Source organism: Sabethes cyaneus, chromosome 1, assembly GCF_943734655.1.
Source record: "Sabethes cyaneus chromosome 1, idSabCyanKW18_F2, whole genome shotgun sequence".
In the NCBI taxonomy this organism is placed as follows: domain Eukaryota; kingdom Metazoa; phylum Arthropoda; class Insecta; order Diptera; family Culicidae; genus Sabethes; species Sabethes cyaneus.
Genome location: NC_071353.1, coordinates 72,189,508 through 72,216,992, shown reverse-complemented (window position 1 = coordinate 72,216,992; position 27,485 = coordinate 72,189,508). Strand labels below are relative to the sequence as shown.

General features: G+C 39.0%; 1 protein-coding gene across 6 annotated transcripts in view; it reads right to left on the bottom strand.

Moving 5' to 3' along the window:
- LOC128736375 (uncharacterized) overlaps nucleotides 1-27,485 on the bottom strand; it is a 117,629-nt gene that overhangs the window by 63,709 nt on the left and 26,435 nt on the right. For all 6 annotated transcript variants that reach the window (XM_053830861.1, XM_053830869.1, XM_053830853.1 and 3 more), the window contains exons 3-7: nucleotides 26,445-26,690; nucleotides 2,406-2,512; nucleotides 2,145-2,333; nucleotides 1,979-2,085; nucleotides 1,745-1,927 (exon numbers count right to left, since the gene is read on the bottom strand). In XM_053830861.1, coding sequence (XP_053686836.1) covers nucleotides 1,745-1,927; nucleotides 1,979-2,085; nucleotides 2,145-2,333; nucleotides 2,406-2,512; nucleotides 26,445-26,690 — 832 coding nt within the window. The remainder of the gene's footprint in view (nucleotides 1-1,744; nucleotides 1,928-1,978; nucleotides 2,086-2,144; nucleotides 2,334-2,405; nucleotides 2,513-26,444; nucleotides 26,691-27,485) is intronic.

The window sequence follows — 27,485 nt, the reverse complement described above, 5'->3', positions numbered from 1 at the left end:
TGACCTATAAAATCACACATGCTAGGTTTTTGTCTTTTTTGTTGATTTTATCATATTTGCTGCTAAGGTGCACCATTTGAACTATGAAAGTTAGAATTGTCCGGTATTGGGAGCTGTCCGCCGCTGGGGGACTTTCCCCTACAGAGAATACTGGAAATAGACCTTACATATGTAACGTATAAAGTTTTTATAGTATAAGGGTCCTTGAAATGGTAGCTAAATCTTTTAGGACGTATTTGTCTGCCATTAACCTGGAATTATTTTTCAGAAAATAACTGCTAATCTTACCACAAAACTTTTGATCGTGAGTTGCCTCTATTACTGGAACAGGGATACTAAAGATGTTCCAATAGTAGAGTTAGAGTTTTGATTCTCAAACTAAATTAATAAAAATTATTGTTTTAATGAATTTAGAAGTATTTTTAAGTTAACCAAGTTTGTCTCGAAACATGATGTTGGTCTAAGAAGTCAGTCGTATATTCGAAGCTTGGCTGGGAGAGGCCGTTAGAGTATGTTCTGTTCAAAAATTTTGTTACTGAACAAAATTTTGTTACTGAACGCAGAAGGACAAGCATTGACGTTTGTGTGTCCGTGATACTCTGCAACTAGTATTATAATTAGTAGGGTTATATATAAAATTTGTATAAAATTTGTATGTATTCAAGGGTAAGTCGCTGAGAGCATTCCGTTCACCTCATTCATAGAAACTTTGTTCAGTCTGTGCCTTACTGTGCCGCTGAGGTGCTGATCGTGTGAAACCTGTCAAATTCGCCTGCGCCCAGCCAGACTGTTTTGATCGTTTTGACAATAACAAACATTGGCAGGGCTGCCAATTTCTAACATTTCAAATTTTAAATGTCAAAAAGGTGGGCCACAGTGTGCCATGAACTGTGAAATGATTGTACCGCAATTGTAATCAATGAGGCAAGCTGTTCCCTAAATTGAGCCTGCAACAATGTTCTAAGCGACTTACCCTTGTATGTATTTGAAATATATACAGTGGACCCCGTTCGTTTGAACGATTCCTCATGCAAACTAACGGGGTTAGTCTTTAATTTGAACAACTAGCAGCCCTAAATATACTGAAATTTGTATGAACAACCCGCCCTGCTCTTTGTTATTGTTTTGGTGGTTTGATTTAGTTGGCAGTTGCAAGCAGCGAATATTTTATTCTCCGATCGGATTTCTATCGTAATCATTGGGAAACGAAATGTGAAATTGATTAAACACGCTAGATCAGTACAAACAAATCGTGTTTATGTGCATTGTCTGCAAAAGCAAATGATGCCATGTTGACAATGACACTTAAACCATTTTTAATTTGCACGTCGTGCAAACCAGCGGGGTTCAAATTAAAAAGTGTTCAGATTAAAAACGGTCAAACGAACGGGGGTTCACGGTATAGTCACTTCAACTGGTTGGGTCATTCGTGACTTCTGCGGGGTTGGGATTTGAACCCGGGTCCTCGGCGTGAGAGGCGTGAATGCTAACCACTACGCCGGGACTGACCCTTCAGTGTATATTAAATTTGTTTCACAGCTACTTAACTCATTAAAAGTTGAACTCCTCAGAAACTTGCAAAACTCCAGATCGTGACAAAGGTCATCCGAGATTTACAATTTATGTACAGCACAATTTAATTTATGGCAATACGAAGTTTGCCGGGTCAGCTATTCAATGTATCTATGCCTACGTTCAAAGTTACTTGTAGTCATTCCTACACCATAATGAAGTATATTCTTACCTTTGGCATCAATTGGATCAAGCACAAAGACTGTTGTGGCTGCTAGAAGTATTCCCTGCTCTGCCTGTCCTAAAGTGCGGGTTGATTTTGTATTTGCTATATCCTCGGTACATATGCTACTGTTCTCCTCTGGACATAATCCGTTGCACTGCAGGACGTCACATTGAAAATGGACCTCAGAACCTGAAACGTGATAATTGTTTGGTTTTGTAGAATTCTTAAAACACGTGCTACCTTCGGGAAATCGAAACATTGAGTTTAACGTAGCAATAGCTGTCGTCCCGTTTGTGGTTGTCTGGAATCGAGTCATTATGTATGTTCCGCTATTCATGATTGGGCACCTAATAATACAAAGTTTTCTTAATTTAATTTCATTATATTTTCAAACAGGTCAACCAACCCTCTGTCGTCGATTAGAGCAATAGTGTTATTTTTCTTGTTGAATGCAAAGCAGTTCCTCACGCGAATGCCCTGAGTTCCATTTGGATGAGTGATTTCAGCTTTAACGTGGTACTTTCGACCATATACTGTTTCTTGTATGCGGCGGTCATTATCAAAGAACTTAAGAGTAACTGGTGAGTTATCATCTCTGTTTACAAAAAAAAGTATATAAAAAGCAATTGTTCAACAATACATGAATTCTCCATCCCATGTGTCATACCTTGCTAATCCGGTTTTACCACAAGTGATTACATAAAATTTATCATCAGCTAACTCTAACGTTTTATGCACTCTTACTGCCAATTGGACTGACCGTTCTTCCGTTCGCTGTGGATAGAAGAATAAACACGTAAACATTAATATTTAAAGGACTAAATTGAAGATAGTAAAAATCTTATTTAAGTAATAAGATTAGTTATGATAAAGTAGCCTATAAAATGGGAAAGGCAACTGAGAAAAACCCAACATAATTTTTACAATCCTAAGTATATTTCGCCCCTCCTCGTAGCCATACCTGACAATTATCTAACCCTACAATTTAATAACCGTGCTAGAATGTGTGAGATTGTGCTATATTTATTCATGTATCTAATTTAATTATATATAAGACACATTCCGCCCATTGGCGGAACTAGCGCTCATTTCTAGGGGGGCTATTTTTTAACCCCGTTATTTTTTTCGACCATTTTATTCGGCCAGGTCCATTTTTCTAGGGGCGACTCTGCTTTTACTTTTATGCGTTACAACGCAAAAAACTATTTCATCCAATACAAAATTACTGCAAAATTACATCCAAACTATTTTTGGAATGGATTCAGCATATATAGGGGAGAGTAGTCAACAGTGAGACAACAGGAACAGTGAGTCAACGGGAATAGCTACGTCATAAAACATTCAACATCCATGATATTTTCATGGAAAGTAAAGTTTGTGAACCTACATCGCATAATGTAGTTTGAGAAAAATTTGTTGATTTGTTAATATATTTGAGGGGGTCAAAGTAATTATTTTTTGCAATCATTTTCAAGTGATTTTTAACAACAAAATACATATTAAATCTAATTAAAATTACTGCATGGCATCATATAGTAATAAGGGTTAATGTTTAAAAAAATATGACAATCGAATTGCTTGCTAACGGTGAGACGTGGGTGACACTGAGACATAGCTTACGCCATACAAATTTTTGTTGAATTTTTTTTCGTATTCAATTGCAAATTAATCCACAGGGATTGGCTTTAAATGTATGCTGAAGTGTAAGTTAAAAGTCAGGTGTCCAGGATTTGTCCTTTATATGAGTATAAATGTATATGTGAAAATAACCGGAATTTTCAATCATACCCATGTCATGCTTTATAGACACAATAAATAGCCTGACCTCTAAATTGTTCTTTACTACCTGAAAATATGGTTTAAATTGATTTGAAATAGATGTCTCAGTATGCAATACTCGTTGTTTCACTCTTCCCACCTATTGGCTCACAGTGAGACAAAATTACACCTTCACATTTGTGGTTGTAACTAATTTAGCTTATAACCAAAGTGAATGAAACTTTTTTGCAAACAACTAGAAGGGTATACCTTTCAAACGTTTTGAAAAGCTTGTTGGTAGCTATCATCAAAAAAATTTAAAATGTTTGGAAAAAAAGTGTCTCACTGTAGACGTCTTTCCCCTATTCCTTTGTAAGGTGGTCGAAAACAAGCGATACTATGAAATGTTTCAACGCACTGTGGCAGCATTTTTTTAAATATGTATCACGAAAAATCATTTAATTCTTGTAAATATCATTTATTTTTGATTCACGTTTTAGAATAACTATAAATGCTAGAATACCAGTTATGGCAGTTTTGAAAGGCTCAAATATTGCCCAATCATGGAAAAATAATCAACCATTCTAAAAGCAACTTTTATAACATGTCTGGCTGGTATATCAGCCCACGGATGTCATATGGGTTCCATACGAAGTGTCCGAGTCCTTTGACATTGTCGGATTGATCTTGTCGAATGTGAACCTAATTTGGGCAAATTGTTCATTTAAGGTCAAAGTGTAGTAAAAAGTCTTCATTTTAGATCAAATAAACGAGGAGCACCTCTCCTCACAAACTCTGTTTTCATCAAATTCCCTTACTTTTTTTACTCACATCTCCTGAAATGTTAGTTTTAGAAATAAGCTCTTTTTCATATTTTCAAGGAAAATAGCCCAAATGGCGCTGAATAATATTTTTCGGATTCCTAAAACCAATGTAAAAACTCAATTTAATCCACCTGAAAGGAGCCTTTGTTATACCGTCTTACTTAAATTAGATCTTAGATCTTTGGAATTAATTCAACTGTTAAAGCTATGTTAATTTGTTCATATCACTTTTACTAATACCTTAGATTAGTTCTTTGAGCTTTATATTAACGTTATTTCTCGGGTAGTTTTTCAAATAGACCTATGTGACAACAGGGCCCGGCATCGTCGAAACAAATAAATGAAACTGAATTTCTCTTATCTTCGCTTCTTACATGAAGTGACTTGCTTCACTTGTTGAACAGAACGTTTCAAGCAAGCTTCAGTTGAAGTTGGTAGCTGTTTCAATTGACGACGGCAGAAAGTCAGGCACGATTTGTCGACATTGACAAAGACAACTTTAATATGCGTTGCATTATAGGAAATGTTACTCAAATCCAATTCATTTGCATTCATAATTGCTGGCCTTTTTCAGAATATTTGATAGAAAAGTACAAATGGAAAGTTGAAACCGATAGTCATGACGAAGTGAAACCCGTTTCGCTGACGCTGACTGAAGCCAGTTTGAAACTGAAGCGGTGCTGCTTCTGTTGAAACCTAAGCTTTACAACTTCATTGTTCAGTGACGCTATGCAATTAAAGGTGACGTTGTCGGGTCTTGGTGACAATGAGAGATTCTCTTCGTGTCTCCTCTCTTCCGCTATTTACGCCCAGATAACACAAAATCGTAATAGAAAGTTCACATTAAATCGTTTTCATGTCAATTTCATATTGGAGTTGTATAATGATTAGAGTATGTCAAATCGAAGTGAACAATAAGTTGTTTTGCAGTCATGCGTGTCTTTATATACAATTCATGACTGTGAATTATAAAGCAGGATAGAAAATTGCAATATTTGATTATATCCAGTGTTGGGCACCGCTAATTCGCTAACCGATGCAATTTGCTCGATAGTCGTGGAAATTTCGCTAATCACTAATCGCAAACTGCAAATTAACAGGTACCGTTTATTTTTGAACATATCGCAATAACTTGCATTGTAATCTATCGCTGTACAAATTATTTGTAATTTACATTTATTACGTGACTTTTCTTAATTTACCTAAGATCAAAACCTATTATAATGGATAAAATGCTTTGCAGTTTGTTAATTTTAAAATAAACAGCGGCACTTCATTTAAAATCATGGCCCAGCAACAATTCGGCTAGTCTGAGTATAAATTATAAAGTATAACTAGCGTTTCTCGATTAGTCGGTTAGCGAATTAGCGGTGCCCAACACTGATTATATCTATATCATATATTCAGGAGTATTTAGTTGCGTGTTATAAAAACTGCGCAAAATAGAATTACAAATAGTTGTCAAAATTTTCGCACGTATATCGCCTCCACTTTGGTACATATATGCTCTTATATGGCGTGAAATATAACTTTTTCGTTCAGATATGATTTCGTATACCTCAGTTGCAATCGAGATATACAAACCAAATGGTTTACTGGGCGAGGATACTAACGCATTTTAACACACTAGCTTTGCATGAATACAAATCAGAAGAGTGAAGGGATATGGGCAGGAAAATTTCCCCTATTGGAAAATCATTTCTATCTAAGGGCCGCCCTTATATAAATTAATAATTCAAAAATCCATTTTAAATTACTTTTTTGGTAGGAGCAAAAATTTCGTCCTCTGATCAAAAACTCGAGAGTCCCTTACTTCATAAACGGCTGGTTACTGTACATCTCTGCAGTGAAAACGTTGTGGAACTTAAGTTTGACTATGGTTTCAAATTCCTGCGAACCAGAAACTTATCACAGGATTGCTTGGAGCATTTTTTTCCATTATTCGTTGGCGCAATGGAAAGAATGCCCATCCCGATAGTTTACAGTTCAAATCCGCTTACAAGGCTGTTGTAATTAATCAGCTCCTTATTCCTAAAAAAGTTGGTAACGTCGAAGCGGATGTGAGTAAGCACATAGTAAATAACGAAGAAATACGCGAACTTCAGATAGTTTCTAAGGACGACTTTCCATCGACCAACAACCGAAAAACAGAGAGCCTAAACGACCTGGATGAAACAATTGATACAAATCAGTTATCTAGCATCCACTGGGTTACAGGGTGGGCATGTAGTAAATTAAAACATCAGGACTGTATAAACAGGGTTGCGGTCGGCAAAAATTTAACTACAGATCACATGGCACTAACCAATTTCAAAAAACATCACGAAGGAGTAAATATACAACAGCCTGGTAGCAATATTACGGCGTACTTCATAAATGTTACTATGATATTCAAAGCAAACTTCGAAGATATTTTGGGGGCAGACACCGTGGGAGTAAGAGATGAACTAATAGAACTAGTCCGAGAAATGTAGGGGAATGTCCCCGGTTATGAAACAGGTTTTGTTCTTTGGCCATAGCTTTTGATCGGATCATCCAATTTTAAATTTTTATGAAGCATTGGAAAGTTTAAACGGATACCTATCTTTTTGCCAAAGGAAGTATATGAGTGTAGGCGACGCCTGGACGAAGCGGATGACGATACGGCGAATAAACGGGAACAGAGTAGATATGGCACAAGTGGCCAACTATGGTTTCAATCTCCTTGCTTTTGGCACACACAATATTTGCCTAAAACGTGGCAATTTAAGACGATTCGGTTTGAGAGCGATAAAACACTGTGTGTTGCGTGTTCGATAATTGATTTAATACTGAATACTGACTGATCAATTTGGTTAATACCTGTTTGCACGATCGAGAAGCGATCGGACCAGGCGAAAAATATCGATAACAAGATCCGATTAGATTTGATCCGATAGTCTAATTGAAGATAGAATTAACAAAAGGGCGAATGTCGCAAGCGTAAACAAACCGAGTGAGGGTTGATTTTCCTATGCTGGTCCAGCAAAAAATAACTCTCACCCGTTTTGTTTACATTTGCGACATTCGCCCTTTTGTTAATTCTATCTAGAATTATTTATCGTTTTAGATTAATTTTAATAGGGTTGTACAATATAAATTTTGATTTCAACTGAATTAATTATTTTGCAATAGCGTAGTTTAAGTTCTCCAACAATGAGTTTTATTTAAAACACAAAAGTTATAGCAAAATTTCCCAACATGGTTTTTTGTGGCTAAAAGAAGTTCCCCGGTTGTGAAACACCTCGGGAAATCTTTAGAAAAGAAAATATAGAAATATCGAAGAAAAATCAAAAATTAAAATCATTTATTCATGGAAAATACTAAAAATACAAAATCATTTATCAATTTATTCGTTTAATCATCTAAATCTGAATCGCAATGAATGTATGTAAAAAAGCAAGCAATCATATTGGCGCATTTCAAATGCACTGGTCTGTTACATGTGTTACTAGGAATTGAGTTTTGCTAAACCCAAATGAATCCTGCTACCATAAAAACTCATTATGCTCCAATTGAAGTAATGTACGATCATTGAAGTATAAAATAATTGATTTTCTAGATGTTTCACAACCGGGGAACTCGACTATTTCATAACCGGAGCGGTGGCCATATTGCAAAAAAATTATATTATAATTTTTGAGTCAATTATTTCACCTAAAATTTGTCTGTGTGATGAAATAGAGATCCAGAGCTTAGCTTATATCCAGCTTTTTACGAGCCATAATGGCGGACGTGTTCGTAATATTTGAACAGCATTTTTGACATTTCCCTAATACATCGCACGTTTGCTTTCCACGCGTTCACGGTAAAACTAAAGGAATGTACGGAAAGAAAACGTGCGATGTACTAGGGAAATGTCAAAAATGCTGCTCAAATATGACGAACGCCGTCCGCCATTATGGCTCGTAAAAAGCTGGATACCTTCACCTGAGCTTTTTCATTCCATTTGGAACACAAAATAATCAATTGCAAAACATGCAAAGAAACTATTTTGGGTGTTTTTTCAAATACTTTTCCTACAAAGCATTGTAAATGTTGAAGTTTGACTGTTGTTTGCTCAAAAGTTATATTACTATGAGACTAGACGTTGGTAGTAGCTTGACTGCACTAGGATAATAAAAACGTTAAAAATTACGGGTGTTTCAGAACAGGGGCAATCCCCTATAATTTTCCTGCTACAGACGATCATGAGAACGAGCAGCTTATGGTCGAAAACGTGTTGTGTTGCAAATGTGCAATACAGTTAACGGAGAAATACTTAAATGTTTTAATTTGTGCTAAGCTCAGCCAAATTACGGATCATTTTAAATCAACAAACGAAGACCGAAAGAAATCCAAAAGAGTCGTCAAAGCGAAAAAATTAAACATTTTACGGCTATCAGACGTGATGAGAGAGGATACTCCGACATGCAGTCAATAGTTTGGAGGTAAGTTTCAAAAAGAAATTACTGCCTAGGTTTGGTAAATATAATTTAAAACAAATATTTACAAGATTTTAATATATTTTGCTTCTTTTACCAATTTAAACAGAGAATTCGAAGTCTTCGCCAAATGCAGATTCATCATTTTTCCGCTGACCGGGTATCTTTGCTGGTTGATGGTTCCGACATTCTTTCGGTGAAGCTCTGCTCTGTTCTAGCATCAATAACTGCATTTTGGAGCTGGATATATAATTCTCTACCGGATATATCATATTAAATGCGAAAACATCTTTCCACTCTGCTGCCAGAGTCTCTCATTGCGATTTGGTAAATTATTCGACTGTCGTTCGGCAATTACGGACGCATTATTTCAATTACTGTATTTTCTTTCTAATTGATGTAAATCGGTGAAACTTTTAAACTTTCCTCTACGTTTCGTTTATTACGTTTCGGCTTACTTTATAGCTGTTCAGCCATCATCAGATTTCTTAAAAATAAACAATCTTCAAAATTTACATGTTTAGGCAAAACAGAAATAGCTTACATATAAAGAGTTCTTATAAAAAAGTGCAAAACTTTTGTTGTCCGCTGTTATTCTTTACGGCGACGCTGCCCGTGCCGTGTGTGGTTGTCTTCTGCTCTGTTCAAACTTTCTTAGTTTGTGCAGGGCGCCGTCATATGCGTTGGAGAAACTCAGAGCGTCCCGCTGTAAATTCACCGTTTTCCCCTTTTCCCTTCCCCCTGGGAGTGATATGTACTTTGTGGTTTTCTCTTCCCATACATCCCATGCTTAAGTGAAAAAGTAGCCAAAGTATTGCGCAAGCATGACGTCATAGTGTCGCACAGACCATGCAATAAAATGAAAGACACTATTTTCACTAAGCTGAAAGACAAGATCCCCAAAATGCAACAAACTAACGTGGTATATAGCATACCGTGTGGTGGATGTAGCGACAAAGTGTATGTAGGACAAACATCGCAAACACTTGAAAAACGTTTGCAGCAACACCAAAGCTCAATCCGGACTAAATCGTCGATGACTGGACTCACACAGCACGCAGTGGAACAGGGCCATGTCTTCAAGTTCTCTGAAACAGCTATTTTAGAGCGAGAGAGCGACGAAGCCAAACGATTGAACGCTGAAACACTACATGTAAAACTGCGCGAGGGGAAAACGGTGAATTTACAGCGGGACGCTCTGAGTTTCTCCAACGCATATGACGGCGCCCTGCACAAACTAAGAAAGTTTGAACAGAGCAGAAGACAACCACACACGGCACGGGCAGCGTCGCCGTAAAGAATAACAGCGGACAACAAAAGTTTCTGTTTTGCCTAAACATGTAAATTTTGAAGATTGTTTATTTTTAAGAAATCTGATGATGGCTGAACAGCTATAAAGTAAGCCGAAACGTAATAAACGAAACGTAGAGGAAAGTTTAAAAGTTTCACCGATTTACATCAATTAGAAAGAAAATACAAAGGAATACGGTGACCAAAACAATTGAAGCACATTTCAATTACTATTGCATTATTGAAAAATGTCAAGCTTTGCAGAAACACAGATTTCGATCAATCAGAACTGAGCGTGGCCTTTTCGTACATGAACATATTCGACATATTGATACGATATAGTCAATCATGATTTTAAGTTCCCTCCGACGGACGATCACAACATCGATTTCGCTAGTGATGTGATTGGATGATGAGTTAAACATGAGATTAAATCTGCTGAAAGATAAGACCACAAAATTCATTTTGTAAGGAAGCGCATAATGGCTTGTTTGAGTTTAACTCTCTTGACAAATAAAACGTGTTGCCGAAATAAAACTCTGTAATAGTGCCTATCATTTTAAGAATTGTTGAAAAAGAGGTGTTTGCTTCGAAATTTATCACTCTCTAATGTAACATTGTAAATCTTATAACAAACAGTCTTAAGTAGACTGTAGACACGACCCCTTTGATTCTTGAAATATCTTGCATTATTTGGTAATTGGTTGGTAAGTACCTATAAAAGCATAACTGTCGTATATGGATCCCATTTGGCACCTGTTCGACGATTCGCGCATATCTGAAGTCGACAGATCGTTGGATAGGTCATCCTTGATGATTTGACAGTTCATTACGGGATTTCGTGTAAGTGGAAGTAGGGTTTTTTCTCTCTTCCAATGCGAATAAACAAGACGAACTTTATTTGACATATGAGATCGCCCTAGTTTGATTGTACGTTCGAAACAAATCCAATTAAAACATTGCAGGTAGTTCCAATTTTCAGAAATATCGGCCGTTTAGAATGAAAAGCCAATCCAAAATTGAAGATAGAATCAACAAAGGGTGAATGTCTCAACAGTGAGAGATGATTTTCCTATACTAGTTCAGCAAAAAATAACTCACCCGTTTTGTTCACATTTGCGACATTCACCCTTTCGTTAATTCTAACTAGAATTATGTAAAGAAAACTGTGATGTTTCCGATCATTTAATACTCTTTAATTATGTTTTTGGCAATTAAATACAGCTTCTTGGAACGACATCGTTTTCGAATAGCCCCCTAATGAAAAACTTTCATTCGTATTTTTAATCTCATTTCTGTATAAAACTAGATAGCGTTCACATTTGACATATGACAGTTTTCACATTTGTCACCAACACTTCTATAAGATGAGAACACTACACACATACATTGACAGTGTGGTTCACCCAGCTGCAAACTGGTGGCGCTGATGGCATACCACTTACGCGTTATATGAAGAAATCAAAGAGTTGCATATCTATGTTCCGAACCGTGGAACAAGCGTGAGGACCGATTTCTTTATAGCAGTACGCAAACCACCGGGTTGAAATTTGTGATTGCGAGACAAGCTGTAATTTTAATTCCGTTTAGTTTTACATTAGTTATTTTAATTCTAGTTTTACTTACATAAATCGGTTTTCTTCTCAGATTAGCAACAAATAGAAATCAAGTACAGTTTATGGTGCTTCTTGCACAAATCTGTTCGCATGAAAATCAATTAAGATAGGTTAAGTTTGACACTTTTAATATTAAGTTTACTTTTTACTCACTTGAAATCAAATCAAATAATTTTAACTGTAAATAGTAGTAAGTAGAATAATAACTAGTGGTAATTTAAGTACTTTTAATTTAGCACTAAGATTTAGTTGATAAGTAATTATAAGAATTTTCGCACTGCGTCTAGCTACCGACAACGTGTTCAATCGACATCCTCTCGTTCGATCACCATTCCTTTTTCTTCACCGGTTTGACAGTTCGGTTCAAGAGCGTAGTTTTCAGGTCGCGCATTTACCCAACGACAGTTGTATGGGTGCGGTCGCGACAGTGCGGCCAGAACCAACATCTATGTACTATTAATAATCTAAGCTAATACTTAATAAATGTAAAGAACACTATGTTTCATGCGGTATAAACATCATGCAAATTGGTTCAGTCGTTCAAATATTATGAATTAACAATAAAGTTAGGCAAAACGACAATTTTTGGTGGCACCCTTACTCAGAAAGGTGCATCCTAAACGCTAAATGAAAAATATGGATCAAACATTTTCTTGAAACGAATAAACTAATAAAATTTGAAAAACCATAACGTCCACTCCTTCACAGGCATCCTCGCAGGGTTCTGCCATCCTTCATGCTACTACATGCTCCTTCACCGTCCACTTTCCTTGCACCTGTCGAGACGTGTACTGATCCAGACATGGCGACCGTTATGACTTCCATCTCCTCACGGCCACCCTAGCAGGGTTTCTTGTTGGGTTCAGCAATCAGTCACTCTACCGATGCGTCTGTCAAGATTGTCAGCTAATCGGGATTGGTAGTTTGCTGGTCGTTTCTCCACTGTCGTTGTAGTTGCAACATAATCAGTGCTGCAACACCGGTGACGGCATTCCACACGCTTTCCTCCCGATACATTTTGCGCACTATGTTCTCCACCGTCAGGGGCGGTATCTCCCTTCGTATCGCGGCAAATCGAGGACATTCAAAAACCACATGCTGTGGTATTTCTACCGTCTCTATGCATTCCGGGCCGACTGGTATTGCCCGTGACCCGAGAGAAACCTCGTCAAGGGAAACCCGACTTCTCCATGTTTCCTGTTCAACCAGGTTGACAGAACCGGTATGAGGCAGTACGTCCATCTACCATTCTCGGTCGTATCCCACTCTAGTTGCCATTTGCTCAGCGACTCTTCTGTCGCTAGCTTCCGGGCTCCTCTGGTGTTTCTTCGTCCGTAGCAGTCGTTATCTTCCACGAGCATGATGCTGATGGGGATCATACCAGCGATAACACATACTGCCACCGACGATATTGTTCTATACGCACTGACGACGCTTACAGCCATGAGTTGAAAGATACTATTCAGCTTCACGCGATTCCGCTTCGATCGTAGTGCTGCGATCCAGGCTGGACCTCCATACCGCAGTATCGATGGTGGCATACTAGGCAGCACTCTCCGCTTGCTACTACTCAGCCCGTAACAATTCGGCATGATTTTGGCTATCGCATTGATAGCCTTCACCGCCTTCTCGCAAGCGTAGTCGACGTGGCAGTTGAAGTTCAACCGGTCGTCTATCATTACTCCCAGATGCTTGAGCGCGCGCGTTGAACTAATAATGTGCTCTTCGACGGTGACGACTGCATGTTGTACGGCTTTACACTTGCTAACCAGCAGGACCTCCGTTTTATGGTGGGCGATTTGTAGCTTTGCGCCATGCATCCAGTTCTCGATAGTTCTAATCGCCTCTGTCATCAGAATTTCTACCTCCTCCAGTGACTCGCCTGTCACCGATAGCACGATGTCATCGGCAAAGCTGACGATCACCGCGCCTCTAGGCAACTTCAGAGACAGTACACCGTTGTACATCCCGTTCCAGAGCGTTGGGCCAAGGATGGAGCCTTGTGGGACTCCAGACGTAATGTTCATCGTCTTGCGCCCCTCAGCGGTCTCGTAAATAAGCGTCCGATTCCTGAAGTAACTCCTCAGTATTCTGCATAGATATCACGGGACATGCATTCTATGCAGCGACTCGGCGATGGTCTCCCAACTGGCACTATTAAAGGCGTTTTTACGTCGATCGTTACAACGGCACGAAAACGATCTCTTCGCCTCTGTTTGGACGACTTTTCGGCTCGCTCGATCACTGTCCAAATTGCATCCACCGTGGACTTTCCTTTCCGGAACCCAAACTGCATGTTTGACAGACCGTGTTCACCTTCTGTATGCCTCGTAAGCCTATTCAGGATTATCCTCTCTAGCAGTTTTCCGTATGTATCCAGCAGACATATCGGCCTGTATGACGCTGGATCCCCCGCAGGCTTTTCTGGCTTCGGCAACAGCACTAGCTTCTGGATCTTCCATCTGTCCTGGAAGCTACTATCTGCTAAGCATTTCTGCAGCACGGTCCTGAACAAATCCGGGAACGCTTGTATTGCTGCCTTCAGAGCCACGTTAGGAATCCCATCAGGACCAGGGGCCTTCTTCATTTTTAGCTGTCTTGCCACTGCCACTATTTCATCGATGGAGACTTGCAGATCGTCAGCGCTAGCCCTCTCTTCTGGACCGTACGGTGTTGTTGTCCCTCCAAGATAGCCTTCAGCTTATTCGGACACAACTCCCTAATTGTCACAAGACCTTTTACTTTCGCCATAACAATTCGGAACGCGGCACCCCAGGGGTTGGCGTCAGCTTCTCGGCACAGCTTCTTGAAGCAGTTGCGTTTACTTTGTTTTATCTCCCGTTTCAATGCAGCCCTGGCCACTCTAAACGCCGCGCTACGCTCTTCCCGATCTGCTACAGTTGTTGGAATAGATGCTTTTCGGAGTTCTTGGAGCAAAACACTCCAGATAGTGTTGAATGTAGTCGGCTCAAAGCTATAAACACAGACAAACAGACATAACTCTTGGAAGAAAAATCAACAAAAAATCGTACCTCACATTTAGCCTGAACACTAGCACCAACTATGATCGAAATTCCCAAATATCAAATAGCAATATGGGTGTCCCTCGAAGTAGTAAGTATTTTTTATGGGGAATTCTCCTTCTTTCGTCAAAAAGCGCCACTTTGACGAAAACGGAGGCACTCCCAACTAAGCTCAAATTTGAAATGACGGTTTAATCGGTACGAAGAATGGAAATCGGGTGTTATGTCTGTTTGTCTGTGCTACAAATTTAGGTTTTATTCTATCACTGTATAATGAACAATAGAATTTTAACTTACAATTTACCAAATAAAAAAATTACGAGTATAATTATTTTCAAAAAGGAAAAAGTTCACTGAGTTTGAAAAAAATCGGGTTAATTTTTTTCGATAGTGCTTTTCTGCCGAATTGTTGTACAGTCATCTTTCGCTGGTTGGGTCACCACCTCGGCCCAGCTAGTGAAAATGATTCATTAGTTGAGCCAACTGACAGAAAGGAAAGATTTCATGAGGGGTGCATGCATCGTTTTTTGTTGGTGTTACAATTTTGTAAAACATCGAATCGATATTGAGCTAATATCGGATTTATGTTTGTTTGAAGCATAAAATGAGATAGACTAATCTCAAGTTTTTAGTCTTGACCTTGAAATGAGGTCATACATATATATTAATATTTTTTGAAACGATGGTTCTACAATTGATGAAGGGAAGGTTGGGGAAAGAAATGAAAATTTTTTGGTGAAGGAGAGGAAGAGCGGAAAAGAAGGGGGGGGGGGTATTGGTAGCTATCCATAACTATAATAATAGCTACCAATACCCCCCCCTTCCTTTCCGCTCTTCCTCTCCTTCACCAAAAAATTTTCATTTCTTTCCCCAACCTTCCCTTCATCAATTGTAGAACCATCGTTTCAAAAAATATTAATATATATGTATGAGGAAGAGCGGAAAAGAAGGGGGGGGGGGTATTGGTAGCTATCCATAACTATAATAATAGCTACCAATACCCCCCCCCCCTTCCTTTCCGCTCTTCCTCTCCTTCACCAAAAAATTTTCATTTCTTTCCCCAACCGTCCCTTCATCAATTGTAGAACCATCGTTTCTGGGCACCGAACCACATGCCCTGGCGGGTGTTGTGGGTTTTTTTTTGTATGCCAGAAGGGCATTGGGTTAAAAGGCCACTGCGACAGTCTTAATGATCGTCTTTTGTGGCAGGCCCCGATTGCTGTACACAGTTTACGGATCGCTCATACCCATTGATGGAGTTGAGCGGAATAGTTGTAATCCTGTGCCCCAATTCGGTACTACATGGTTTATAAAGCCAATGACCGTTTTGGGACTTAGGCTCCATACCTGATATGGAGTAAGAAGGAAACTTCCTAAGAAGTTGTGCCTTGATAATGCAAGAGCTCCGCAATAGCAGAGCAGATGCGCTGAACTTTCAGGTTCAGAGTTACAAAAGCGGCAGGTGTCAGATGATACCTTGCCGATATTCTTTAAATGATAAAGAGCGGGACTGTGTCCTGTTAGGAGTCCCGTGATCGTGCGTAGTTCACTACGAGTTAAATGGAGTAGTTTTTTAGCTACTGCAGGGTTTGGGTAGATAAACTGTTTAGCTTGTCTACAACCCTGTGTTTGATTCTAACGGGATGCTATTTCTAGCTTTTCTCATGTCATCAGTTCGCCTTTCACGGCGGATGTGGAGGTGCCCAGAAACGGTTCAGGACCAATAAATTGCTGAGCTGATCCTTGTCTTGCTAGGTTGTCAGCAAATTCATTGCCCTCGATTCCGCAGTGACCGGGCACCCAAAGTAATAAAACTTTGTTTTGGCGGGAGAGTTCCCTCAATGCTGTGCTGCACTCCCAAACTAATTTGGACACGCATTTGGCGGACTTGAGAGCCAGTAGTGCTGCTTGGCTGTCCGTGAAGATACCGATTTTCGCATGCCTGTACTTTCGTTTCAAGCATATTGTCGCACAGATGTATATGGCATATACTTCTGCTTGAAAAACGGTGGGCCACTTTCCTAATGAGATAGTTTCCCTGATGCCGGGTCCGTAGACTCCGGAGCCTGTGCAGGCCCCCATTTTTGAACCATCTTTAAAAAAACAGATAGTTCCAGATGGAAGATCTGGCCCTCCATTATTCCACATTGAGCGATCTGTTTCAATCACCTCGTATGGAACGTCCATATTGGGCCTGGCTTCCATGCAGTCAGAGACTGAAGTTACTAAAGGTGTCAGATTGAATTCCCGAAGTATGCGAAGATGACCGATTTGGTCACCTTCGAGTATGGTTTTACTCCTTTGCAACCGTAGTGCGCCGAGCTCTGCTTCCTTCTTCACATGAAGATGCAAAGGCAGTAAGCATAGCATTGCCTCCATGGCTGCAGTAGGTGTTGTACGCATGGTTGTGAGTTCGAACCCAGTTATAATCTCAGATTACAGTTTGGTTCGACTCATGCACCTTCCAGCATTGGACAAAAGGTAGGAGTCAAAATGACTACTTGTCAAGCATAGCTACCAATAGCCCCCCCTTCCTTTCCGCTCTTCCTCTCCTTCACCAAAAAATTTTCATTTCTTTCCCCAACCGTCCCTTCATCAATTGTAGAACCATCGTTTCAAAAAATATTAATAAAATGAGATGTTTGTTTTGAAAACAGGTGTAAAATGGACATAAATATACATATATATTATTGAGTTGAATATATTGCTACGCCAGATATCTAAATAAGGATTGCACTAAGAAGCACTGGAATAGTTCTGTACTCCAGCTGCGAAGCCTACCGTATACAAAAGCTACTTTTTCAAAAAAAACCTAAGTATGCTGATGTATTAAAGTGGATTTGCATAGCCGTAGACTTAGCCGCGTTTAATCATTCAATACGTTGAGAACAATGTATCGGAAGCTACGCGACTTGAATTCTTTGAACTAATCGAAGTTTGGTAAAGCGAAATGGGTAATATGCGGATGTTTTTCTTTTTTGAATAATCTGTGAAAATTTCAAAAATTGATTATTGAAAATTAACGCGAATTACAAGTTGATACGCTTTTGCTTACCCCTTGAAAGAATTGACGAGTGATTGTCAGTTCTAACTTGACAGCCAATTTTGACATCCAGTTTCGTTTTAGCGAAGGCCCAACTAAAACGAAGCCCAAGTATTAGAGGCCCAACCAGCGAAATTCGACTGTATATTCATATTAATTTTTAATGTAAGAAAGGTATTTTCTGCCTTCAAGGTGAGAGCTAAAAATAATTTTTTCTTTTACATTTAAACACAAATACATACACAATTTTTTTTTATATAAAACAATGAAAAAAAATTATTTTTCTTGATTCGATCATAAGGAGGATTCGATTATATGAAGTGAAAAATTTTGGCGACTATATAATCGAGTTCGACCTGTATTTGGTTGTGTGTGTGCGCGTGTGTGTGTGTGTGCGTGTGTGTGTGTGTGCGTGTGTGTGTGTGTGTGCGTGTGTGTGTGCGTGTGTGTGTGCGCGTGTGTGTGTGTGTGTGTGTGCGTGTGTGTGTGTGCGTGTGTGGGCGTGTGTGTGTGCGTGTGTGTGCGTGTGTGTGTGTGTGCGTGCGTGTGTGTGTGCGTGTGTGTGCGTGTGTGTGTGCGTGTGTGTGTGCGTGTGTGTGTGTGTGTGATTCTTTCTCACGATTTAGTGATCTTATTTTGTATCTTGTATTGTACTCAGAAATTGTCTGACTGAGTTGAGATTAGAATTCAATTTTAGCTTCTTCTTCAGCTCATCAAACTGATTTAATGTATGATGGATGGTACTCAGTGCTCTGTTCGGATTTCGAGTGGAATATCTAATTCATTCGAGTCACGCAGAGGGCTTTATCAAGATGATGGTCTCTATGGCAAACGAGGTATGCAAAAGGCGGCTAAAGCTAAACGGATACGATAGACAGGGCAAGTTGTAACAAGGCCGGACAACTACCTTGCAAAGATGGTATATGCCTCACATCCGGTAGGAATAAGACGACCAGGGGCGCAGCGAGCAATATGGTTAGACTAGGGGGAGCGAGTCTGAGAAATTGAAGAGCGATGGCCCACAACCGAGTGCATTGGAGAAACTTTGTTCATCAGGCTTTATCTTAGGACAGCTAGCCATCTAAGTAAAGTAAGTCAGTTCAGGAAGAAGAAGAGTATTTGATCTTGGCTTATTAGTTTTGGGTGGTTTCCATAAATAACGTGGAACTGTACTGTACTGATCCCTTACAACTTCCCGGACTTTTCCGGTTTGTCTTGTTAGATCAAGAGCGTGATGCAATATATCAGGATTATAGAGCTTCGATTTCTGTATATTGATTTTCCTTGCACGTTTTTTCGTTTTACTGAAAACAAATTACAATTATAGTTAAAAACAGCGAAAAACTGTTGATTTATATGCTTGACCCATAATACTCTATTTTGCTCCCAGTATTATGGGCCATTGTTTAATTTCGTATATTAAAGCGGGAAATGAATTTCTCTAGGTGGTTTCACCGTAATTCAATGAATGCATACCTATTCCCTCGATTTCCGTTCATTTTATGCTCTGACACACAAATTTACGCCGCTATTCAGCTTATAAATCGCAACCGACTTTTTATAACAACCGCAAAAATAATAACAAATCGACAGTCGATTGGAGTCAACTCACAACTATCGGAAAATTAAGAAAATAAACGCATTGGAACTAAGTGTATTGCTGTCAAGCATGTAGCGGAATGTTGCTTCTGTCTATTGAACTCATACTCGATAGTTAAATATTAATTTGTTACGCATAAAACTAACGTAAAATATAGACTGGCCCATAATACTGGGTGGCCCATAATATTGGCGTGACTGTATATTATTCAATAAGTTTATCCTGTAACAGTAGTGTGTAAGTAGTAAATTTGAATATTTTTAAGCTTTTTTATAACTTTACCTCGTAAGTATATTTATTTTAGAAAATCAAATAATTCGATTGCATGTAACTTTAATTAGAATTAATTTAGTTTAGAATTCCTGCTTACTCAATTTGCATATCATTCCGTTTGACCCTTCATCATCATCATCATCATCATCGTCATCATTGAGTATCCCATTTGTCAGTGTCAGACTGTCAGTAGATCCGTTGGGTAATGATAGTGGCTCACGTTGAGTCGCGCTAGGGCCCCCCTGCAGAAACCACCTCTATTTAGATGCATGTGTTTTCCTAGGTTTACTGACTAGTAGGGGTTATCCTTTAGTTGAGTCCGAACGAGCGATAGCGAGTAAGGACAGCATGTAACCAACAATTAAGTAGACCGAAGGCTGCGCATGTTTTGACATACAGTCGATATTTCCCTACTGCAAGAGCTAAATTCTATGACTGAAGATAAAAGAAGGAAGCAGTCACCAGCGACTTTGCTGGCCTAAACCGTAATTGAAGAAGATGTGCGCCGTCTGATGAGCGGTATCAACTATCAATAGCAAAATGCGAGAATATTTTTGGAATAATGACGAATTTTGCTTCAGTTTTTCATGAAATATAATGTTATTACCTGTAATTGACCTTTACACAGTGTTTCGAGTGGAAGTATGGTAAAAGAGGGTTGTAACTTGTAATTGGAGCCTTGCTTTTTGGCACCCTTAAGACCTAGCGCCCTTGGCGGTGGCTAGTCTAACAACCGCACGCTACGGCACTGGCCTTACCCACATGATCCGAAAACGATTTTTCTTTTATACGTTGGAAATCATACCAAGGGACCTAAGAAGTTCAAAGTTCTGCATCTGTTGAATGAATGATCCATCTATTCACCAAGAAAAATGATAGCCAATCCACCGTTGGATGCAGCAGACTTTCGCATGCACAAATTTGTGAATTTCCGCAGACCCAGTCGAGGTAACTAATTTTCAGTTGATTCCGAGCAGCAGTTATTTTATGAGCAAAAATACAGGTATACCTCGATATAAGACAGCCTCGTTATAAAACAACCTCGATATAAGACAATTTTTGTCTTATATCGAATAAATCCCTTCGACATAGCTGGTAACGATAACAAAGCTAATTTTCCATTCCAAAATCGGCGCCACGAAGATGTTCATTATTTCAAAATAACCCTAAAAATTGAAAAAAAACTAATAGTTCAAACAGTAATAAATAGTGCAAGAAGCGTAATTCTCAACACAGTGCAAAATTGGCGACCGCCAATGCAAATTTTTTTTTAAAAAAATCATGTTTCGATATAAGACAACTTTTTGAAATGATAAATTGTCTTATATCGAGGTATCCCTGTATGTGAAAAATGGTTTTGTTTTGTAATGTTAAATAGTATGTTAATTTTTTTTTTTGTTAGATTATAGTCACTTTAACCAGCTTGGGTTAGCTTCTGCGGGGTTAGGAGTTGAACGCCGAGAACCTGGGCGTGAGAGGCGTGAATGCTAACCACTACGCCGGGACTGACCCCATTGTTATGTATGTTAAATGTTTAGTCAAAATTCATTGACGTTTCAATTGTTTTAGCTTTATGTGTTTTTCTACTTTTTGATTTGCAGCCTTCCATGGTACTCAACCCCAGTTTTTAGATTATCAAATTTTAAATGGCTTATTTTTAAAACATGCTTTCCGGGGAAGCGGCATTCGAGAAATTGGTTTTTATAAACTGGATTTTGGGAATCTATTGAGGAAACTGATTTTCGAATTCAGTACATTCGAGGAATCAATACATTTGGAAAAGCATTTTTCAGAAAAACTTCATTCGGGGAAAATATTTCCCCGTATGTCGTATAATCTAACACATATTTCTACTTTGAAGATACCTGGGAAAAAACCTGGGTAAGACCAGACATACACTTGACAACAACAGGCTTGCAATGCAATAATGTAACATGAATTATACTCGTGGAAATCAGTATTCTGGTAAATGGTTTTTGGAGAAATGATACCTTCGGGAAAATATTTTTCGGGGAATTGGTATATTCGGGGAAATATTTGTCGGGGAATTAGTACATTCGGGGAAATATCCTTCGGGAAATTAGTACATTCGGGGAAATATATTTCGGGGAATTATTACATTCGGGGAAATATCTTTCGGGAAAATGGTTTTCGGGGAAATATCTTTCGGGAAGACGGGTTTCGGGGAAATAGTTTTCGGGGAATTGTTATGCAATCGGTAGCATCACATGCCTTGACCAATATATCCGTCAACTCGTTCTCATTCAAGATCGATCTTCCACCGTCCACCCGGAGTGCCTCGATGAAAAGATCCCTTACGAGGTTCTAGCTGTCTGTCTTATCGCCGGATTTCGCAGGCCGATACTATATTTAATCGCCTGGTGATCGCTTTGGGTATACTCTTCGCAGACCCTCCAATTTATGTTCGGCATCAGGGATGGCCTGCCAAAAGTTACATCAATGATGGATTCGCGACCGTCTTTACAAGAGGTGCTAACGGTACCTTCGTTGATCAGTGCAATTTGCAGCTTAACCAGGGTTTCTAATAGACTGTACCCTCTGGCGTTGGTGCATTTGCTCGCCCACTCCACGACCCAAGCGTTAAAGTCTCCCGCAACGATGATCGGCCTATGTCCGATGAGTTTTTCGGTCAGTGCGTCCAGCATCTGGTGGAACTACTCCATGGTCCATCTTGGGGGTGCGTAACAGCTGCATACGTAGATCCCGTTGATTTTGACAATCACGAAACCTTCGTACGAATTGGAAACCTCCTCCTCAATGAGGAACTTGTCCATTAAGTGTATTTCAGCCATTGCTGCTTTATCAGCTGCCCAATTACCGTTACCGGTTACCGTTACGTCGCGACGTCGCACTACGACTCCGTTGTCGACTGTCACAACAGTTGTTGCGCTATGTCGCAATGATTGAGATTAATCTGGGTCACCTCCATCACTGCTGACCCGCCTTCGCCTTTTTATACGCTGAGCATTGGAAGCCTCCCGTCGTGTGGTCATTTCTCTCTGAATGTTTGCAGAGCATACACCTTGGTGGCTTTGCGCAGTCGCTTGCGAATGGCCATTCTCGCCGCATTTCCGATACGATCTGGATCGATCCGGACCTTCACAGTTACTCGCCTGATGGCCGAAACCCCAGCACCTGAAACAACGTTCCATTTCCTTGGTCGCACGAGGATCTCACCCCCGTGAAGCTCGAAAAGTACAAAGTTTCGAAAAATATTATTTTCGTAATCAAAACTTATCCAATGCATAATAACCTTTCAATACATTGTAAATGATTAGTTTATATACCTTCAAAATAGCAAGTTGATGCGCTTTCTTGTTTGGGTTGGTTTATGCGGGATATTGTTTACAAGCGTTATTTCCGAGTATTTTTGATCGCGAACTTTGAAACCCTGTTTAGGCTAAATAGTTTGCTAATATTATCTGTGTTCCATTCTAAGTTATGAATAAATATGTTATGTTCATCATCATTTTGAATTTAGGTCGCCAGTTTCTCTAGTTATAATAAATTTTCACAAATAAACACTTTTGGTTTTTGGCACAATCTCACCCCCGTGGCACAATCTCACCCCGGATGGCGGTATATAATGAGTATAAATGAGCAAAAGTAGCAATCTCACCATCAATCCATCGAGTGAAATATAATTGCATCATTTGAATTTCCATCAGTTCATCTAATATCCAATAATTTAATTGTTCGTTCTGATATCCATGTGCATTATTTACACTTGATACGACCAAAGTTTTCATTGTACAATAGGAGGTACTTGCAGGGTTGCCACATGCACAGATTATTCTGTGTTTAACAGATATTTGAAAGAAATCGCCTGATCAGAATCTGTAAGCACAGAATACAGATTTTCGCCAATTACACAGATTTAACAGATTTTTGAGCTTTTACATGCGAGTGAAAGAGACGGAAATAGTCAGCAAAATGACTCTCCGTCTCTTTCACTCTCATTGCTTTACATTGTACAGATTTTTGCACAGATATTTTTCCTCGCTGTACAGATGGCCAGATTTTTCCAACAAAAAACACAGAATTATATGTGGCACCCCTGGGTACTTGATGAGCTGAAACGAAACAAATAATAAAAATAACATAGGGGAATTGTGTATAACGTGCCCCCCGTGGCCAATGTGCCCCCCCTTCGTTTTTCGCTAAACAAGCGAAATTAAAATGCAAAACCACCCAGAAACCATAGTATTTGATGGAACTAACCTACTATGCAAGTATGACAGTTGTCACATGCTGTAAAAACAAAACAAAAATAAATTTGTTTTTGAGCAGCTTCCGATGTAACTTTTGGCGTCATTTCCATAAGCTATTTTCTTGTCAAAATCTGTAAATAACCGGTTGTTGCGATTCGATTGCGTAAAGTGAACTTCAAAATGACATCCCTGCTAAAAATAACGGTATGAAACGCTTGATTTGCTTTAGCATTTAATATTTTTTCAAATAAGTAAAAGCAGGCCAATATGCCCCACTTGCGGTGGTGCAATTTGCCCCCCCTTGCAAATGTGGCTATAAACATAGGTAAACAGATCTAACTTGAAGCCAATTGCCATTATTTAATTCAATTAGTATTGTAGAGCAACCGTGGTGGGAATAATTTATTACCAACGTCCAAATTCTAGGTAATTCAACTACCCGGTACAAAACGCCACGGCTGCTGTATAATGTGCCCCATGCAGAAAAGAAAAAGTGCACCAGAAGGCCGAAACTAGGTTTATTTTACATAAAATAACGATATTTTGCAAAACAAAGGAAATAGTTTTACTTTCTACAAAATAGAGTTGGTCTGTCACTGGTAGAAATACTCAAATTACCGCATTGGGCATATTATACCGCAGGGGGGGCATTTTACCCCGCGCAGACGAGAAACACAACATTTAGGTGCTTTTATTAAATAATTCCTAGCATGTTTATTCCACAATACTAAATGAAATAAACAATTGCAATTGGTTGTCAGCTTAAGTACCAACATATACACGTAGTTGTAACGTTAATTTGGGGAAGTATAACGGAGATATATCCATTTATTCTTAGGGGGGGCACATTATACACTTTTCCCCTATTAGGCTTACCTGCTACCAAGTCCTTGTGGTTCAGCCGTCTGCCCAAAATCTCAGTTTTGAGATCACTAGCCCGTTTCCCTTAAATTCTGCAAAAAAATGGATAGAGACGACTTTCATAATTTGGCCAACCGAGCATCCAAACTCTTACTCGGTACGAGTGTTTGCTCTTTTTCAACGGATCCGGCTAGTTAGATAGATGAAAAATTTTGGCTATTTCTGTCAGCTTTTTTACCCGATGCTCCTGATGCGAGTGTAATTAATTTAGTGAGCGAAAAGTCGGTACTAATGATGTGGCAATCGTCAAATGGATTTTTCGTGGCAAAGATCCAAGATTACTTAACTTAACTCATCACTGCGACCAGTATCGTTGATATATTGTGATATCGCCCGGGTGTTTGCTGTATAAACCGCACTGCATTTATTTTTGCTATAATCGCTATTGAGTGAGAGATATGCTTACTGAATTTTATGCGTGCTTGTGTGTAATATGGTACCCTTCCTTCAATGCTTTTCTCTACTTTACCCACCTCGTTCCACATGACAGCACGCAGTCTCCAATTATAGCCATCCCTGGCGCAGATAAATCAGTGCATTTTACTATAAGAGTCATTTTTGCACTGTCGAGATAATATAGAATTCAGTTTGAAGAAAGGGTGATTGATAAGGGACCTGAGAATAAACCCATACTAAATTCACTTTGGCATCGAATGGCCTGATTCTACTAAGATTCGATCCCGTGGCCATTCGCTTGTTAAAGCAGACTCGTTAACCTTGCGACTACAGACCCCTTAACTTTGTCTTCTATCAGCTTGAACTACCGTTGGCCTTCAAAGAAAAGCTATGATTTCTACAGTGTGACACATATATATTTGAACAAAATCATTTTATGCCTGCAATGTCATATACAATTAATACTAGTTTGATTGTACCATGTGTGTGTCATCATCACTTAAGTTTTACTTGACGTAGTTTCATTTTCGTATTGTGTCTCGTTCGGTGTACACGTACCAATGTTCGAGTTACGGTCGTTGATAATAAATAAATTCCGAAACGGTGCTGCATGCAACACTATTTTTCGTGACCTCAAACATCTCGGCATAAAAAGAGGATTTGCTTACTATACACTAAAAAGATTTGTCGAGACGGGATCTGTTGATAACCATAAAAAAACGGCAGAAAACGGAGTGTTAGAACTGCAGAGGGCAAGTACCGGTTAGTCCCAATACAGCGCAAAACTCCTAAAATGGTCGAAAATGGGCATATATTGCAGAAAAAAACCATTACCGGTTGTGATTTACGTTCATTGTAGAAGTGTCACTGAATATTTTTACACTCAAGTCGCTTTTTACGTGAAGGATACGTTCCGCGTAAATATCCATCAAATCGCGTAAAAAACAAAATTTCGCATAAAAAACATCGTGGATTTCAACACTAAGTTAAAAAATAGACTAATTGAGCACATCCGCGTAAGTTCCGAAAATCGCGTAAAAACAAGCCCCGTAAAAACTTTAGTGTACTTTATATGATCAATCTGCCCTTTAAAACTTCAACAGGGTGTAATTCAAAAAACGATTTTTTAAAAATTGGCTCAGATGTGTAGGCTGGCAATACAAAGCAATTGGTATGTGCCGTTTTAATGGTCTATTTTATTTTTTAATAATGGCCTTTTGAACACCGTGAAAATTATATTTCAATTATTTTAGAAGTATTTTTCTATTTTTTATGTCTTATGTCTTACCTCGCCTCCGTGCACATTGCTGACTAGAATACCACAATAATCGCTGTTGCCTTGCTTGGCAAGCAGATTTAGGCTGAGAGTAACAGCTGCTGATCCGTTACCAAAAGCCATACAGGATAGTGTCCGAAAATCTCGTGCGTGAACTATTCCATTATATGCGGCAGTGAATATGATTTTGATATTCATTGTGCCTGATTTGCATGTTGCGGTCACGTGCGGTGCAAATTCCGTTTCCTGCGATATGGTCTGAAAAGTACAAAAAATTTTAGAATGTTTTTAAAACAAAATGTTCTTGGGGGCTTTAGAGAAATCTTATTGTAATGTTCTTTAATTGTGGAAATAGTTTTGTAATTATAATAAAATTATTATTTAACGGAATAAGAATAACGGAATTCTCTTTTTTTCTCGCGTTTTCGTCTACAATGCCTAACAGTTATATGTATAGATATTGAAACACTCTTATTAGTGTCCCTCTCTTCCGATTATTACGACCACATAAATGATGATGACGATGGGCCCACCTCGTTCCCCTAGTGATGTTTGAGGTAGACGATTTGACCATCAGATAATTTTTATAAAAATATAAATCAGGAAAACAAAAAACGGACTGGTGTTTTGACGTAGGACTACGTCTTACGGCAAGTTTTGAGATAGGGTGTCATTCCAAAAAATCGAAAAATGCGAGCGTCACGAAAAATGAAAGGTTTTGAGCGCTAATAGCTCTGCGGTTTTCCGATCGACTTTCAATATTCTTACACCAATCGATTGGCAAATCTTCTAAGAATTGACCCAAATGAAGAAAAGTATGAATTCTTGATGTTGAACTATTGAAAAATTGAAAATAATGAACGTATGTTTTACCAGAATTCTCGCTTCGTGATTGGTTGGAAGATTCTTTGCGATGATCTAAACCTATACCAATTTGATATCTGTGCTTGGGAAGTAAGCCAAAACAAGTGACAAAGTATCCTCATTTCAACAAGATTTCTTAACACCGCGGTTAAACCTAGACTATTTTGACGTCCTTGCTTGTGAAGTACG